We start from the raw sequence: 18,836 nt of genomic DNA on the forward strand, positions 1-18,836 counted from the left end.
CAAAGACAAAAGGGAACACAAAAATCCACCTTAAATGGGAATGTACAATAAACTACCAAGTTGGTAAAGTATTCTAGATTATTTTGGGGCTAATATAAGAAAGAACTTAAATAAATATGGAATGATCAGTACAACAATTACAAGGGGGAAAAAAAAAGAGAACAAAGGACCAAAATGAGGTTTACTTCTGGGAATTCAGTTCTTGATGTTCAATAGGAGAACTTTAGCACGTTGTAAGGGAATACAAAAATACCTTCTAAAATGAAAAGTTGTCATTAAAAGTATTCCAAGCAGGAAGCAGAGAGAAACAATGAGTAAAGCAGAAAAAGGCTACAGGAACTAGCACAGTTAGATACATTAAGTACAGAAAAGAAGCCATAGGCACACCACTTTGATGGTAAATATGTAGGGTCTTTTAAGTTGGTTAAAATGTGTTACAGAAAGCTTGAGAAAATAGGAAATCATGACAAGAAATTAAGTTTACATTAATAAGTCATTCACAAAAGTGAACATCCAAAGTCCAACTACACGTATATATAAAATATAAGTTCAATGGTCAAACTATCATATAACTAAAGAGCAAATACTTCAATAATTTAATTCACAGTTGCCATCAACTTTACAGTGTATTTTGCTCCTGGCTTTTGGTACCTGTAGCTCAGGCTGCTTTGAACTCAAAGGTTGCTGTTCTCCCTCAGCATCTGAAAGCTGGGATTGAGAGTGTGAGGATCATGCCTGGCTTATAGTGTATTTTGTTTGTTTTTTTGGTTTTTCCGAGACAGGGTTTCTCTGTATAGCTGTGGCTGTCCTGGAACTCACTCTGTAGACCAGGCTGGCCTCGAACTCAGAAATCCACCTGCCTCTGCCTTCCGAATGCTGGGATTAGAGGCGTGTGCCACCACGCCCGGCCATAGTGTACTTTTTAAATTCAAGAAAATTATAAAAAGCAATCTGTTGAGTATAAGCAGTAGCTAGAGAGATGACACATTTAGGATACAGTAATTTATGATTTCAAATGACTCTGAGGGACAAAGAAATAATGGGAGCACTTAATGTCTGGGTAAAGCACTGGAAAGTTTGTCTTTTAAACATTTAGAAACTGATTTTTACTAAAATTCATTTTTATTGATTCATCTTTGTGGGTGTCTAGAGTGCAGAAGGTTTAAGATCCCCTGGGGTAGGAGTATAGTTGGTTGTGGGCTGCCTGACCATGGGTGCTGGGAATTGAACTGAGGTCCTCTGCAAGAGTAGCAAGCACTCTTAAGAAGCCATCTCTCCAGCTCAAGAATGTAGAGATCTTAAAAGGTAAGTTGTCATTCTGAGAAGATGAGATATGAAAAGACATCTAAAAATGAAATAAGGAAAAGGGACAAAGAAAGGATAGCTAACTAACCTGAAAAAGAAAAAAGTTCACCCCACCACTTCCACTTTCTAAAACATGCATGTATGGGAAAGAATCTCTGACTACTGCTCTTATTTACAGTATTGCTAAAGCCAAAATTACTCTGTATACTGTATCTCAAAATTTTATAAATTCTGCCAACGCAGGAAATTTTTATACAAAAGCATAACTTTTTAAATTGTAATCTATAATGCAAATTCAATGATGACAGAACACCTATTCCAAGTTAAAAACAAATAAGAGCTAAAAGTAGGAAATTTTTGTTAAATTTAGAGTGTGGATTTTTGTACCCATTTCAATGTTCTAAGTAGATTAACCCCTTAGATATATTGTGCTAAAACAATACTTGTTCCCTAACAGTCAAAACAAAAATCTGTTAATTTATAAAAACAAAATACAAATTCTTTTCCTACATGTATTTTATGAATTATAAGGGGTTAATCACCAATTAGAAGACATGCTGTGTCCACACTATTTTATGATTAAAAGTTAATGGGAATATATTAATTTCAATTAACATGGTTATGTAAAATACAATTCACTCAACTATTTAAAAACTAGTGTGAACACTGCTCAATTCTCGAAGAGACAAAAGACAAACGAAATAGTCACACAAAAGACAAAAAATGCCAGACTCTGCATCCAAAATCCCCCTTAATCAAATGGCAGATGTGACACTGAGCTTTTGAAAACCTTGGTCAAAAATCCTTCCGATGTCTTGGCAGCAACCCCTGACAGGAATCAATCCCTTCTGCTAGAAGGCTTTGGACCGGGCCTGATAAGCTACAGGTAGAAAAAAACACACATAATACTTGATTTGCTGCAGAAAAGACTCTGTAGCAATGGTTAGAGCATTCTGAACATTTCAAGCTAAATTCAATTAAATGTTTACTGCATGTTAACTGTCAAACACAGTACCAGGAAAGAGATCTGTTATGTGTTTAACAGTTATTTCAACAATTTAGTCATGTCTTTAATTAAATAATTTTCGTATCAAACAGGACCACTACGCATTAAAGAGGCTATCACACTATGTGGAAATGTAATAGTTAAGTCTCATGATTTACAACAGTTCTTCCGGCAAAGCCTTCCTTACACCCTGTACTAACTCCCCAAAGCAAGCTAGAGGCTTTCAATGATTTTAAGACACAGAGCATCGGGAGCTGCAGTGAGAGAGGATACATACCGATATTCTGCAGCTAGAAAAAAGCAATCTTCATGATAAAGCTAAAAACATGGGTTTACTGCAGTCATCTGCAGCAAGGAACACTTATCAACATTCCTATACTTTTGTAGATCCAACTTTCCAGCTCAGTGTCTTGAAGCAAAATCTTTCGATTTTAAGCTGACCATTTCCCTCATGATCATATTTATAAAATTCAGAATGGTAATTGTATCTCAGTCTGGGTCAGACAAAAATGTAATTTTGTTTCCTTTAGAAAGGGCATGTTAAAGGATTTACTACAAATATGACACTATGAACTTATAAAATGGCTTGGAAATGAACTGAGGTTAAATACACAGAAACACTCTGAAATAAAGCTAAATGATGACAAGAGCATAATTGTACATGAATTACAGCAACATTAATTTATAACATATCATACTAGATTTAAAGCCTGAAGTAAAGGATCATCTATGCTCCATACAACTCGGCCAGACTGTCTCAGGAACTGCTTCCTCAAGCAGTATGACAGCCAGACCTCGAGATGGATTCATGTTCATACAAACGAGCCTTTACATAAAACTTGTATTTTTTAGGATGCAAAGGTTAAGATACAACATAAAAAATGCTAATATGGTACACATATGTAATATACAAAATCAGACAAGTCTCCCAATGAAACTGACTAAAATATTCTTTTCTTGGGCCATAGAAAGCCCATTTTCTTAGAAATAATTGCTTTGTCTTAATAAAACAAATTATAATAGTAATTGATAATCTTTAAGAGTGTAAAATTTAATTCCATGTTCAACAACTTAAGATGGATAAAAACAACATGAAAGGAAACAAAGTAAATTTTATCTGACCCATAAAAGCAGAGAACCAACAGTACTGCAGACACTAGTCATGCTTTTGGCTTGGAAGCTTTGGAAGCTTTGGAAATGTTACAGAGTAGTCCCTAAAGCAACAGTGCTGGCACCAGTAGTGTTTCATATTCTACAAATGCAAATTCCATTAAAAAAACAAACAAACAAACCAAAACCAGAAAGAAAAACTGTACTGTACTGTAACTCACTTATCCACATTACTCATGAAGAGCTCTAGCACGGTATGCAGGCCAAAGGCCCCAATCTCTGTGCATCAGCATGGTCTGCATGTAATGAAATTACACAAAACCAAAAGGCAACCTCAGAGAACTAGAAATATTTACTTCAGGACAGGCCAGATCCATGACTACATACATAACAATTTTAAGTAATATTGTTCGCCAATTTGTGAAATCGTTTTCATCAAGACAAAGCAAGACCAACATTGTCTTAGTAAAAGTTAAATTGTGGCCCCTAGTTATTAACAAGCATTTCAAACTTTTTCACGTGTCAACTCTTTGAAAAATAATTTTTGAAGTTTTTTTTTCCAGAAATCTGAGGTCCACAAGAAAAGAAAGAAAAAAAAAATATATCAAGAAAACCAATCACATGATATAAATGTTTTCTATAATAGTACATCACTAAGAAGAGCATTCACTTTGTTAGAAATCATCTAAAGCAAAACTAATTGCTGAGTGAGTTCAATCTCTAAAATTCATATGTAATGCCAGCATGTTGCCTTCTAGGGCTGAATGCCATCATAAAGGGTAGGAAAACGGAAACAAACGTTAACAGAAAAGTAGAATGTTTAATTGGCTTTCCAACCTCCTTCCCTCATGTTCTCTTCTCGAATAATTGGAGATGTCAGGGTGATAGTGACTTGCATTTTGGGCTCCACACACGAGTTCAAAATTATCGCTGCCTCAGACACGGCACATTTTATGTCATACTTCTCAGGACTTATAACCTATGTAATGAAGATGAAGATTATAAGAAATTAGTTCACCATTGCATACACTAGCAAGATTGTGCTGATAGGACCCTGATATAGCTGTCTCTAGTAAGACTATGCCGGGGCCTAGCAAACACGTAAGTGGAAGCTCACAGTCAGCTATCGGATGGATCACAGAGCCCCCAATGGAGGAGCTAGAGAAAGTACCCAAGGAGCTAAAGGGATCTGCAACCCTATAGGTGGAACAACATTATGAACTAACCAGTACCCCGGAGCTCGTGTCTCTAGCTGCATATGTATCAAAAGATGGCCTAGTCGGCCATCACTGGAAAGAGAGGCCCATTGGACACGCAAACTTTATATGCCCCAGTACAGGGGAACGCCAGGGCCAAAAAGTGGGAATGGGTGGGTAGGGGATTCGGGGGGGAGGGTATGGGGGACTTTTGGGATAGCATTGGAAATGTAATTGAGGAAAATACGTAATAAAAAAAATATTTATAAAAAAATTAGTTACATCTTCAGCATTAAAAGACAAATGCAAAAAAAAAAAAAAAGACATGCAGTTTTATTGCGGCTTTATTATACTAATCGCTCTACAAATGCTGGACTCTCTACCCTCTAAAAACACATGCCAGATTACCCTTACCATTTATGTTTTGTCTTTCCTTAATTTCAGAATGCTTTGTAGAACTATTATTTCCCACTCTCTTAAAACTTTTCTGTTGTCCTTTTTTTCGGTTTATGAGTGTTTTGTCTGCGCGTGTGCTTGTGCATCATGTGTGTGCCTGTTGCCCACCTGGGAAGAAGAGAGCTTGGCCCCACTGGAACTGCAGTTATGGATGGCTATCAGTCATCTTTTATTGTAAACTGATCATTCCATTATTGTTAATAGGAAATATTTGTACATGTGCATGCACGTCTCCTTTAAAAAAATAGCTGTTGCCATTATTTATCTTACATACTTAAAAACTTTCAAGGGAAGTAAAATAAGTATGAGCACCTCAAAGAGCCTAGCTCACTGTCCCCACAGTTCCTTCTCTGCGCCTCTAGCATGTATTGCTTATCCAGAAGCAGTCAATGACAGGATCTACAATTTGATAGATATCGATCCAGCTCCAGGTTACATGAACAAATGAAGCCTCTACACAGACATTATAGGGGATGGAGATATAGCTCAGTTGATTAAACCACTGGTGTGTGAAAGGCTCTTGGTTTGAACCAGAATATCTGTCTATCCCCACCACTGAAAACAAGATAGAAGCATGAAATTTAAACAGCAATACTTTTAGCCTCAATTGTACCTGACTTTATTTGTGATATTGTACTTAATACATACAGGATTGCTGGAGACTTAAAAAAAAAAAAAAAAAGACATTTCAATTTATTATGCGTGCATATGCACGCTTACACATGCCATAGTACAAGAGTGGAGCCAGAGGACAACTTGCAATAGTTCTTTCTTTCTACCAAGTAAGGTCCTGAGGAGTGTGAACTGTGAACTCAGGCCATCAGACTAGGCAGCAAGCCTCACCCCCCCAGATTAGCTTTTTAAGTAGAGTACTACTACTTAAATGTTAATGAGAGTGATTAATTTATTTTACCTGTTTATGCACATATACAGTAAGAGCAAGTGATTTGAAAACTAGTTTGTTTTTGATTGAATATTAACTGCTTAATACTTTTAATTATTCTTGATCTCTAGAAAGTTATTTTATTACATGTGTTGTACCAAGTATGTGCCTGGTGCTTGTGAGGTGGTGGTGGTGGGGTTTGAAGCCCTACAACTGAAGTTCTGGATGGTTGTAAGCAGATATGTTGGTCCTGGGACTCAAACTCAGGCTCCTCTGCAAGAACAATAAATGTTTAGAACTGCTGAGCCATCTCAACAGCCCCTCCCTAAAACACTTTATTCTATGTTTCTATGTGTGTGACTTGAGTGTATATGGTGATTTGAGTATATATATATATACCATTACATGTATAAGGGGAAGATAACTTTTAGAAATCAGCTCTCTCCTCAACATAGCTTCTGGGAATCAAACTCAAGTCATCAGACTTTGAAGGCAAGCACCATTATTAATAAAGCCACCTGGAGGGCTACTTAAAAAAATCAAGTATCCCTTTCTTTGCAGTATAAATGCATGCCCAATTAGTATCAAGCTGTTCCTTAAAATTTTCTGATTTTTTCCCTAAAGCTTATCCGTCACTGTCCTTGTCCTTAAGTTCTACTCATATCAACAAAGAAAAAGAAGTGAGAATAATCTATTTGGAAAGATTCATTTTCAGTTCTGGGAACAATGTTAATATGAAAAAAGAAGTATCAATGCATTCAATATGGCTTAAGCAACAGGACACCTCACTGTACCTTCTGTTTTGTGTTGCTATACTGTGGTCAAGTACAATTCTCAATTATTACTGTAGAATCCAGTAAAACATCAATCCCTAAATTTAGAATGCCTAATTAAACTGTAATGTTTTACAAGACTGATACTGTAGGTGACTCAAGAAAAATTACTTTAAATCTTGGTCATTCTGATATATGTATCACACATACATGTAGTAGATATATTTATATTTGGCAGATTTTGTTTTGCTTTTTGAGACAAGTTCTCATGTGGCCCAGGCCAGAGTCAAAACTCTATAGGTAGTCAAATACCACTCTGAACTACGATCTTCCTGCCTCTATACTTCCCATGTGTTGTATCACAGGCATACACCACCATATTAGCTTCTGAAATCTCATCTTTAGAAAAAGCTTTGTTCTGACAGAAACAAAAGAACGTTCTATTGCTTGTACATTGTCACAATTTATTAGAGACAAGAAGCTTAAAACATAGTTATTGTGTAACTGTGTATGCAGGAAGTGCGTGTGAGCGTGTGCTCATATCTGAGGACAAGTTTGTGGCAAGTTAGTTCTCCCTTCCACCTTTATGTGGGTTCTGAGATTGAACTCCCATGTCTCGAGGCTTTAATGTACTTTTAACTGCTCAACTATCTTGTTGCTAAGAGGAAGTATTTCCTAGCATTATAAACATTTATGGTCTCACTAATTTTAGTTACTTGTCTAATGTCAATTACAATCAGAAAATATTAAATGGAAAGACACACAAGCAATTCATACATCTTCAACTGAGTGCTGTTTGCAATAGCATGACCAAAACCTAGAGCTGCCCTGCCCTCTCTGGCCTGCTTTGTGAATCCTCCTTCTCAATCCACTACCTGTCCATGACTTACTTATTAGATGAGTTGTTACTGTCATAGCGCCACTACGTGGAAAAGTGGCTCTTAAGTCATTACACTAAAGCAGCAGGAGGAGGAGTGATGCTGGCATTCAACTACGACAAACAGAAGCTTTACTGAAAACGTGAAAGTTCTGGAGCTGAGGAGAGATGGGCTGGGGAATACTGCTGGGTGGTATAGCACCTATTCAGGATGTACAAGGTCATAGGCTTATAGACAGTATCCCCCTGGGTTTGGGGGTAACAACATGCTAAGGTGGCAGCTACTTAGACATATGGTGGAGAATTTGTTGCTATCTACTATGCTGAACTATAAATATTTGCCTAATTAGCACTTTATCCCAGGTATGCAAGAGTAGGGAAAAAATTATATATATACTCTCTGAGGTTTCAAGAATCCTGGGGGCTTCAGGAAATCTCCAGAAATCTTTCCAAGGGTACAGAGGAACTACTGTATTAATAAAACCAGACAATTCAAGTAATACATACTCTTAATTACATTAAAACACACATTCAACTAAGAGATTTGTGAATTAAAAGAAAAAAAATTAAACCTGATATACATGAGCTACCTTACTTGCTTTCTTTCTTCTTTTATTTATTTAGAAAAATCATGTCAGTTGAGATGGCTCAGCACTTGTTAACAAGCTTGATTAATCTGAGTTTGATATCTGGAATCCACGAGGGAGGAGGGAACAAACTGACTCACAGACCTTGTCCTTGGACTGCTACACACACTATAAGTGTGTATACACATTAAGTAAAGTATGAAAAAAGTCTTTTTCTGCTATGTCTTCTCATAAGTCCAATTTTGGAAAACTAGGATATATGCTAAAATTTTCAAGATGGCTTCCTGTCAAATTACAGCACTGCAGATCCTCAAAAGATGAAGCAATAAACAGTTTCTTCAGTTCACATAATTAAAGGGTGTGTGTGTATACAAAAACAAAACCAAAACAAACAAGAAAACACCCCAAGCCAACCTTTTCATTATAGAAAGCCAAGCCCAAAATTAAAAGGTAGGCTGAAGTTTAAACTTAAGCATAGTTAGTCCTGCCAAAAACTTCTGATCTGGACAAAGAGTAAATTGAACATTTCCATCATACTTACAGCAAGCTGTTTGGGTAGGTTTTCTGCAATACGGCTTAATAATGACTTTGAAGGTTTTTCTGAGCACAGCAAAACAAGGTTGACATTCCTGTCTCCTCGGAGAAGTAATCCTTTTGCCAGCACGCCTACTCGCAACACCCCTTTCAGAGCTCTGCAGCAAAATCCACTTATATTAAAATAAGATATTCTTCAACCAGAACTGTAATTTCCTCCAAACGTAATAGTAAACTAAATGACTTCTGCACAATTAAAAATTTCTTCGCCGGGCATGGTGGCGCACGCCTTTAATCCCAGCACTCGGGAGGCAGAGGCAGGCGGATTTCTGAGTTCGAGGCCACCCTGGTCTACAAAGTGAGTGCCAGGACAGCCAGGGCTACACAGAAAAACCCTGTCTCGAAAACCCCCCCCCCCCCCCCAAAAAAAAAAAAAATTTCTTCAATTACATTGACAGACTATATGCCATTCAAATAAACAATATAGATTAAAATAAAGGGTGGATAGAAGGCTCAGTATCCCCCATAGCAATCTATATTCTGCAAACACTTGCAATTCCAGCTCCATATAACTGATGTCCTCTTCTGGTCTCTATAGACACACATGTGCACATAGTCACATAAGATACAAATAAAAATAAATCTCTCAAGGTCTGAGCTTGTACAGGGACAAATATTGTCTATCTCACAGAATCTCACTATAGCATAGTCTGATTTCACACTTGTTACCTTCTTGCTTCTGCTTCCTGTGTTTTATGTGTGGGCCCAAACACCTAGCTCCTTGTGCTTTATTTTACATGTCAAAATTGTAAGAGGAATATTAACACAAAAAATATTCCCAAAGGGGAAAGAGAAAACTTAGAAAATCATAGTGAAACATCACATGAAATAGCCCATGTTTTGTAACATGAAATATGCTAGAGCTTGGCTAATTTATGTTTTATGGTCCATGTTTCTAAAAGTCACTGAAATATAGACAAATGAGCAACAGATGGAACATAAGTAAAAGCAGGAAAGAACAGCTGGATAAAACTGAAAAGTTATATAAGGGCTACTTTGAGACATTGAATTATGTTTTTTTTTTTTTCCCCAGAGCTGAGGCCCGAACCCAGGGCCTTGCGCTTGCTAGGCAAGAAGCACTCTACCACTGAGCTAAATCCCCAACCCCTGAATATGTTTGTTATAATATTTAGTATATTTTAAAAACCAACAATAAAGCCGGGCGTGGTGGCACACGCCTTTAATCCCAGCACTCGGGAGGCAGAGGCAGGCGGATTTCTGAGTTCAAGGCCAGCCTGGTCTACAAAGTGAGTGCCAGGACAGCCAGGGCTACACAGAGAAACCCTGTCTCGAAAAACCAAAAAAAAAAAACAACCCAAAAACAAAAAAAACCCAACAATAAAAACTGGTGGTAGTAGAAATGTATACTACCCATTTTAGCAAAAATACAAGTATAGTTAACATGTGTGGACTAACACCAATTTCCCCTCAACTTTTATTTACATGCCTATGGCTGCCAGGTGAGTTCAGATACCCAGAGGCCAGAAGAGGCCATCAGATCTCCTGGAGCTGCAGATACTAATGGTTGTGAGCTGTTTGATGTGAGTGCTAGGAACCGAATGAACCAGGTACTCTGGAACTAGAGCACTAAGCATCCTTAAGGGCTGAGCCATCTTACCAGTCCCTAATCTTTACCATAAAATGTCCATGTAAAGGAAATGAGTATTTTGTAAACACACCTGTCTTTACCTCCCTCTTTCTTATCATCTCCCTCTTTGTTCTTGCTCTTCTCATGTTCCGACAAACTGTCTGAGACAAGCTTTAAAGCACGTTCAGTGATAGAGACGATCTTCTGAACGGCTTGTAACTCTTCTTCAGTTGGATAAATAGTTGCATGTTTTGTCATTACATAACGATCATCAGATGAGTCAGGACGCCGTAAGGGCTAGAGAGAGGGGAAAAGTGATTTTTTTTTTGAATAAAAGAAAATTACGAATTTTCAATTATACAGTTGCTAGCTTTAAAGTAAGAAAGGCAATTAAGCAAACTGTCCACTTAAATTTTTTTCAATAAAATGAAAGCTCAAGCATCTGCCCCTAAAGCAAAATTGTTATACACACACACACACACACACAAAATCATGTGAGCATATATGTGTACTTATGTATAAATCCTAAAACTATAAAAATGCTTTTAAAAGTTTGTAGTGCTATACTCAAAAATAGAATATCAAATGTTAGTGCTCTACTACTGATGGGTTTTCTCTCCTAACTGCTTTCTAGTGATCTGAAACTCACCTTACTTTCACTAACAGTAATAAATTTACATACAATTGCTCAAGACACTATAATGGTAAGAGTTACCTCTAAAATTAAAAGCTCTTTCTACCCAAAGGAAAAATAAAGATAAGGAAAGTTTCTTACGTATAAAATATTTATAAAACGAAGGTCTTTATGCAGATTTTTGCAAGTTTTGTAAATAAAGAAGAGCAAAGGAAACTTGACTAAGTCCTTATGTATAAAGACATCAACCTAAGAATCTTTAAGAGGACTAAAAATATAATCAACATGAAAACTGATGACATTATTAAATCTAAAAATTCAGCTCATAAAACATCATCTAATGTTGAAGGAGGCTTAAATTTTCATCCCTTAGATAAGCAGAGCAGACACTCACTGCAGGACCCTGCGGCTGGGGAGGCATGCCTGGTCGGACTCCCAAAAGACCTAGTGGGCCCGGAGGACCATGAGGATAGCCGCCATCAGGCATTCGTCTGCGGTCATCCCAATGATGCTGTTCTTCCTCCATTCTTCTCCAGTACATGTCTTCTTCATAACGTCTGATGCATAAAAACAAGCAACCCCCCAGAGCTTAAGAACTTTCATCAACAACTATATAAAAACCTATTCTAAATCACGTTAGTACTTTTACCTTATTTCCATTATTTAATTTTCATTGAGAAGTAAATGAAATAAAAACTAGAGACAAAGGGCTGAAGAGATGTCTTAGCGGTTAAGAGCACTGACTGTTCTTCCAGAGGCCCTGAGTTCAATTCCCAGCACCCACATGGTGTCTCACAACCATCTGTAATGGGATCTGATGCCTTCTTCTGGTGTGTCTGAAGACAGCTACAGAGTATTTATATACATAAAAAAAAAAAAAAAATCTAAAAAAAAAAAGAATAAAAAAACTAGAGACAATAATGAGAAAAGGAGAATAAAATTTCACACAAGAACAAAGTGTAACAACAGACACCTCAGTTTATTCTAATTATTTAAGGTAAGGACTGTAAATCCAAGTGCCCACAACTGAGGATGCCTAACATATAATGTATATGCAAGAAGCACTTCATACACAGTAAGTTCAGGCATTTATTTCATGTCCTCAAAGAAATGAAGTTTACCTTCCACTACAAACATGGAATTACAGATATGAACCATCAGGTCCAGTTTTACACAGGTTCTGGGGATTCAATTTGTATAATAAGTACTTTATCCAAAGCCCCATCTTCTTAGCCTGAGTTCTATTTTCTTTTTAAAACAGTAAAATTCTCCATTTATGATATAGGCACTACAAAATATTTCTCTGCTACAAAGACTTGGTGGTAAAAGGAATTGTGGTAGCAACCAACAATTTCAATGTCAGGGATACACAAGGGCAATGGCAAATTATAACAAAAGGAGAAAGCTCAGGTCCTAATTAAGTGTTGCCAAAAGGAATAAAGGCTGTATTGCTAAAGAAATCTAACTGTGGAACCTCATGGCTGTTGGCTCAGAAAAAATTACTCTGTATATTAAATAAAAGGAGAGTGCTTGCTTTGGCAGCACACATACATTTCCAAGTATTGAGTAGGTACTTAAGATATGAATAAAAGAAACTTAACTATATGATCTAGTCATAGAATTTCTATTACAAAAGCACAAATTGAAAAAGAATATAATTTATTTTTACTATACATAAAAAATGATGTTATCTATCACGAAACATGAAGGTAGAACATAATAAAAGTATGAATAAGTAGTTTTATAATAAAATATTTTAGAATATTTTAAGTTCTTAGCCAGCTTGGGTTATCCATTGAGAGTCTATCTCAAAAGCCATGAAGAGATTTTTTTTTTTTTAAAAAAACATACAGGTTCTGTAAACATACACATACATCAATACACATAATTAAAAATCTTAAAAAAATAAAAATCCAAAACCTGTGGGTGTGTACACCTGAAATAACAGTGTTGGGAGGGGTGTTTGTGAAGATGGAATAACAGGGACTTGCTGGCCACCAAGTTTAGTTCTTGGTTCCGTGAGAAATCTGCCTCAAGGAAATAAGTCAAAGAGTGATGGCCTCTTGACTTTGTGTGCATAAACATACATATTGTATATATACACCTATCTGTACAACACACACTTTCTCACTCTTTCTCCCCAGCTAAATTCAAAGAAGCCAGATACAAAAGACTGTATGTACAATTCAATCATTTAAAACCAATTTCATTTAAGAAAAAAAAAAAAAACTATAGAATTTATAAAGATGGCAAGTAGATTTATAAAGATGGCTCCCTGCTACTGAGATCGGACAGGAAACATGGAAGACATTGGGAATTATTGTTAATGGGATTGTCATTATTATTATTATTTTTAAAGGAGTGATGAAATATTCAAAAACTGATGGTGGCAACTGCTTTAGAACTTGGTGTATATAGCAATATCTTGTAATTCAATTATTCAGTTTAAATGAGTTTTTTGCTGGTTCTAGTCATCAAACCATGACCTTTCTTCAAATATTACATGTGTTTGTCTGTGTTAGGAGTATGCACACGTTTAAGTTCAGGATTCACAACAGGGCACTGGATTTCCTGGAGTTGTCAATCACTTGATGTGTTGGAAACCAAACTCAGGTGATGATAATAGTGGCAAGTGCTCTTAAACCCTGAGCCACCTGTAGAATCCCCAATTTCTTCACATACTTATATATAATTCCTTTTACCACTTTTTTCATGGAGATGGAGTCTTGTTATGGCCCTGAATTCACATTCCTTTGTTGGGATCAAAAAGTGAGCCACCACCAGAAAATCCTTAGTAGTAGGGTAACAAATCAAATATTATGTATACTTAGCATTCTAATGTCTATCTTTCTTGACTTAGGATCTTAGGGAACACTGAAAGCACATAAAGTAAATAAATCTGAATATGGAAGCCATATTCACAGAATATGGTTTTTCTTTCTAAAGGCAGAAGAACCACTTACGGCAGAGCTACAAGTTAACAGCATACCTTATTTCCATCCTCCAGCGTTCCTCCTCTTCTCGTCTCCGCCAATATTCCTCCTTCTGCATTTGCTTTCTCATTTTCTCTTCTTGAATTTTTCTGGCACGAATACTGGGCTTCACTTCTACTTGCAAATCTGGATTTACTTTTTTCTGTTAACACCAACAATACATTTTTAAAACGGAGCAGGTACCTTCAACCAACAATTCATTAAAAGCCAGTTATTTTTGTGTTTATTGTCTGTGCATGTGTAGCATGCATGGGGATCAGAGTATGACTTGGATAAATAAGTTCTCTCCTTTCTCCACGTGGATCCCAGGGATTACTTTCAGGTTATCAGACAGGTTCCAAGTACCTTCATCTGCCCCAAACCATTTTTAATTACACAGTTTTACAGTCTTTCACCAAAGGCTTATAATAACACATTTTGTGCTGTAGAGATGCATTGGGTTTCTTGTTTTCATTTGTGAGACAGGGTACCATGTAACCCATGCTGGCTTCAAAACAGATTTATATTTACCTAGATGATGACCTTAAACTGTTCTGTCTGCCTCTACCCAAAGTGAAATGAGGAGATTACAGACACTGTCCATCACACCCAGTATGTGCAGTGCAGGGATGCATCCCAGGGCCTGAGCATGCCAGCTTGCTTAGCAAGCTACAGACGGAACTTTATGTATGTATATGTATATATGTATACACACATATTCATTCCTGTGTGTGTGTGTGTGTCAAGTTGTCCTTGAATTTGTAAAAATTTCCTACTGAATAGTACAACCTGTATAATTAGGTTAAATCAGAGAAAATATTTGTTATAGGCTTAATTATTCATGCTCAAGAACATATAAAAACTATGTAACTTAGTGCTGACTTAACAGGAAAGCATAAAATCCTTGGAGGACTTTTCATTTTGCTTGTTAATAGATGATTTTAAGTATATGCCTTAAAGGGTTTATTACTTAATCCAGCTGGAGCCAGATATTGAGTGATGCCAGTTACATGAGTGACATATTCCCATCCTGTGTGAATGATGAATTCCTAGTATAAAATAAATGAAGACATTTTCCAGTACTAGCTCCAAATTAATTTCACTGAGAATTTATCACCATAATGGAGGTAGTGAAAGCCAGGTGGTGATGGTGCACACCTTTAAGCCCAGCACTTGGGAGGCAGAAGCAGGTGGATCTCTTGCGTTCTAGGACCACCTGGTCTACAGAGTGAGTACTAGGACAGCCAATGCTACACAGAAAAGTCCTGCCTCAGAAAACCAAAGAGGGAGAGAGTAGGTGAAGTGATGATATTTTTTACATTTAACATGAATCAACTATCATTACACAACTTCTTGACCCAAGCAATTGTATTAGTTTTGCTATATTCTACTTCTGCCAGTTACACTACAATTAGAGTCATACTATTATTCTATCAAAGTGAATGTATCAGTATGACATGCAAATTTAGAATGGGAGATCACACACTACGTGAGTTGTGTTTAGATAGAGAATGAGCTATTTGTTTTACAAAAGGACAACTCAAGGGCTGGAGAGACAGTTGGTTCAGAGGCTGAATGCTGGCTGTTCTTCCAGAAGACTTTGATTCTCAGCGCTGTAACTGATTCTCAGTCTATAACTCCAGTTCCAGCTAATCTAATGCTTTCTTCTGGCCTCTCTGGGCAACAGGCAAACATTAGAAGCACAGAAATGCTTACACGCAGAACACCCGTATGCATAAAACAATAAAAATGCATGTTAAAAAACTTAAAAGGACAGTAGTTCTATAGTTAGCATTTACTTACTTTATACTGAAGTCTATGTCTTCGTCCTTTTAGGTGCATCTCTTTAGCATTGGGGTCATTAAAGCTGCATTCACATAATTTGCAGTGGAAGCGAATGACTTTTCCTTCATCATTTCGTACCTTGGTGTGGAAAAAAATAGAACCTTTGACCAATTTGGAAGTAATCTTGGAAACACTGTCTCAGTACTGCAGCCTTTGCTGGCCTAGTCAAGACCAGTCTGGCCTTGAACTGACATAGTTCTACCCATCTCTGCTTCTTGACTTCGCAGACCAAATTTTTCTAAAAAATGATAGAAACTGGGACTGCGATGAATACCAGCATATACCTGCCTTTTTGTAAAGTATCTTTCACTTCAATATCTGCCTGAAAGTATTTGGATTTCTTTTTGAATCATTTCTATTAATTCTTTGGTCATTTCATACACATATCCCATCTACTATTATTCATTCCCATCTTTGCCAACTCTCCTCCCCCAAATAAGTTGCTTTTATAATGTCACGTCTTTTTGTTTTGTGATCTAACAGATTCAACTGGGCTACCTGCATAGGTAGATCTGTGGATTTATCTACAGAAGCATGGGCAATGTGGCAGTGTCTACATCACTGAAGATAGTAACTCTCACTTCTTCTCAGCAGTCAGCAAATGTCAACAGATCTACAAGTAGCAGTCTAGCTCCATGAGGCCCTGCACCATCCATGACTGAATGTTTATTGGTTCCATTTTAAGCTGATCCTGTATGAGTCAACAATGCCTCTCTAATATAGTTAGATGCCTTAAATTCATAAACGTTATTGACACTGGCTTCTTGGAGATGAGAGTGATTTTAAAACACAACTTTGATATACAAACTTCTCAAAGCTCAAGACTTCTGTACATATGAAGTCAATTAAGATGCAGGCTTTTTTCCTACTGCACAATGGAAAAAAAAACTGATTCAGATGTTACTATTAAGTTGAAATTGTGCTATTAATACAATATGAGTCAAATTGTCTAAACTAATCTAAGTCATTAGAAATAAAGGTGTCTGAGAACATGTTTTTAAAAGGTAACCAAATCTTACCTTTATAAGAGATAGTAATTTACAAATTACTGTGTACCTTCATAAACAAAAACCTCAATATATAATGTAATCTCTTGATAGACAGATTATGAAACAGTCAATTACCAAAACCACTCAATTATATCCAATCACAAGTTTGCTGGGCAAACACCCCAATTTCAAAGACCTAAATTGGTCCTTGGAAATGTATACATGCCTTCCTATAGAGTAATACCAAACTGTAGTGTTACACTACACTACCTTATGATCCTTCTGTTCATAGCAACTATTTATTCAAGCCTGTGGGATGTTCCCTTGTTCCTTTACTTAACCTAAAAACAGGGACTGTCCTAATCAACTCAAGAAACCAAATGAATGGTATAAATCAGATTATCAACCTTAATTTTATAGGTAACTGAAATCTAAAATAAAGCTGGATATTATTTGACACATTTTTCCTTTTGCATAATTTTGGAGCAGTGATTACTCAGACCACTACCTCTTCAACATAGTCATGTCCCACTGGTTGTACGTCACTCTGCAAAGCAGCAAGGGATGCAGGGGTGACCGGTTCTGACACTGTATCTTGCTTTACTTCTGGAATCTGCACAGCAGAGGCAGCAGGAGTATTTTTAACACAGTCAATTCCTTTTAAGTCTTCAGTTTTATTTCCTGTTGACTGTAGCTTATTTCCACCTAAAAAAGAAAAAATTATAGTAATCTTATCACTGTATAAATGTATAAACCCATTAAGATGAAACTTAAAAGCTATCTTTACTACTACTACTACTACTAACTAAACTTTATGCAAAATAGGTATCCCATTTTGGTTCTCCTAACATTAAGATTCCAAAGTGAACAGAGGAACATGAAAAGGGATTAAATATAACCCATGTTTATATTGATTCTGAACTCCCTAAACTGTGATTAATAACAAATTGGTATTTATCTATCCCCACCTCTCCACAGTGTTTTATTGTTTTTTTTCTTTTTCATCTCTGACATGGGCATTATCATTTCTGGCAGTTCTCTACCTCCCAAATGTGGAGTTTATGTGGGGGTGGGGATTGAGCCAAGGTTTATACATGCTAGGCAAGCTTCAATGGAACTACATATTCAGTCTGTGTTGGCCATAAGCACATGTCAGGTTTTCCTCTCTCCTACCACATGCTAACAGGGACAGGCTTGGCATATCTTTTACCCACTGTGGTCTTCCCAGCTTGGATCTGTTTTTATTCTAAATTCAAAGTGTGAATAACCTCAAAAATGGAAAAATAAAACAAAAAACCCCCTACAAATCACTGCTTTTACTTTAACCAATTAAATTTAACATATTGAGGAGAATAACACACTGTTAATGATCTTAAAGCTAAGTAGGTACAAAAAGAACAAGACAATTTTATACACATGTAAGAAATTGTCAAATAACAACTTTAGCAAAACTGTACTAAAAAGTATAAGACAGGCTGGAAAGATGGTTCCGCGGTTAAGAGCACTAACTGCTCTTCCAGAGATCCTGAGTTCAAATCCCAGCAACCACACTGTGGCTCACAACCATTTGTAATGGAATCTAATGCCCTCTTCTGGTGTGTCTAAGTCAGCTACAGTGTACTTACATATAATAAATAAATAAATAAATAAATAAATAAATAAATCTTTAAATATAAGTAAGTAATAAAAAACGTAAAAGACAATGCAACTATGATTGAGTTGCTCATAATTTAAAGGAAGGCTCAAGCATTTCTCGTCTCCTGTGCTAAGTAGAAGCTGAATATTTTAAGAATGAAGCAGAACAGTCAAAGTGAAAAGCCTTTCCCTCATCTGGTAGGAATGACTTCACAAAGGGTGTATCATCTGAATTGTGCTTTGAGAGACTACTATTGAGAATGAACAGTCAGATGCAAGAGAATAATGTCTAAACACAAAGTGCAGCATGTATAAAAGAGTGTAACATGGAATTAAAGACTGTAGTAAACGGAACAAAGTCAGTAATTTAGCATCATCAGCTCCTC

General features: G+C 36.6%; 1 protein-coding gene across 3 annotated transcripts in view; it reads right to left on the reverse strand.

Annotated features, from left to right (window-relative positions):
- The window catches only part of Zfr (zinc finger RNA binding protein), a 64,963-nt gene that overhangs the window by 13,085 nt on the left and 33,042 nt on the right, over window positions 1–18,836 (reverse strand). For all 3 annotated transcript variants that reach the window (XM_021182872.3, XM_029469398.2, XM_021182871.3), the window contains 7 exons: window positions 17,324–17,520; window positions 15,785–15,904; window positions 13,999–14,144; window positions 11,404–11,566; window positions 10,467–10,672; window positions 8,735–8,885; window positions 4,259–4,400 (listed from right to left, as the gene is read on the reverse strand). In XM_021182872.3, the coding sequence (XP_021038531.1) occupies window positions 4,259–4,400; window positions 8,735–8,885; window positions 10,467–10,672; window positions 11,404–11,566; window positions 13,999–14,144; window positions 15,785–15,904; window positions 17,324–17,520 (1,125 nt within the window). The remainder of the gene's footprint in view (window positions 1–4,258; window positions 4,401–8,734; window positions 8,886–10,466; window positions 10,673–11,403; window positions 11,567–13,998; window positions 14,145–15,784; window positions 15,905–17,323; window positions 17,521–18,836) is intronic.

Source organism: Mus caroli, unplaced genomic scaffold, assembly GCF_978045245.1.
Source record: "Mus caroli unplaced genomic scaffold, Mus_caroli_1 scaffold_16, whole genome shotgun sequence".
Taxonomy (NCBI): domain Eukaryota; kingdom Metazoa; phylum Chordata; class Mammalia; order Rodentia; family Muridae; genus Mus; species Mus caroli.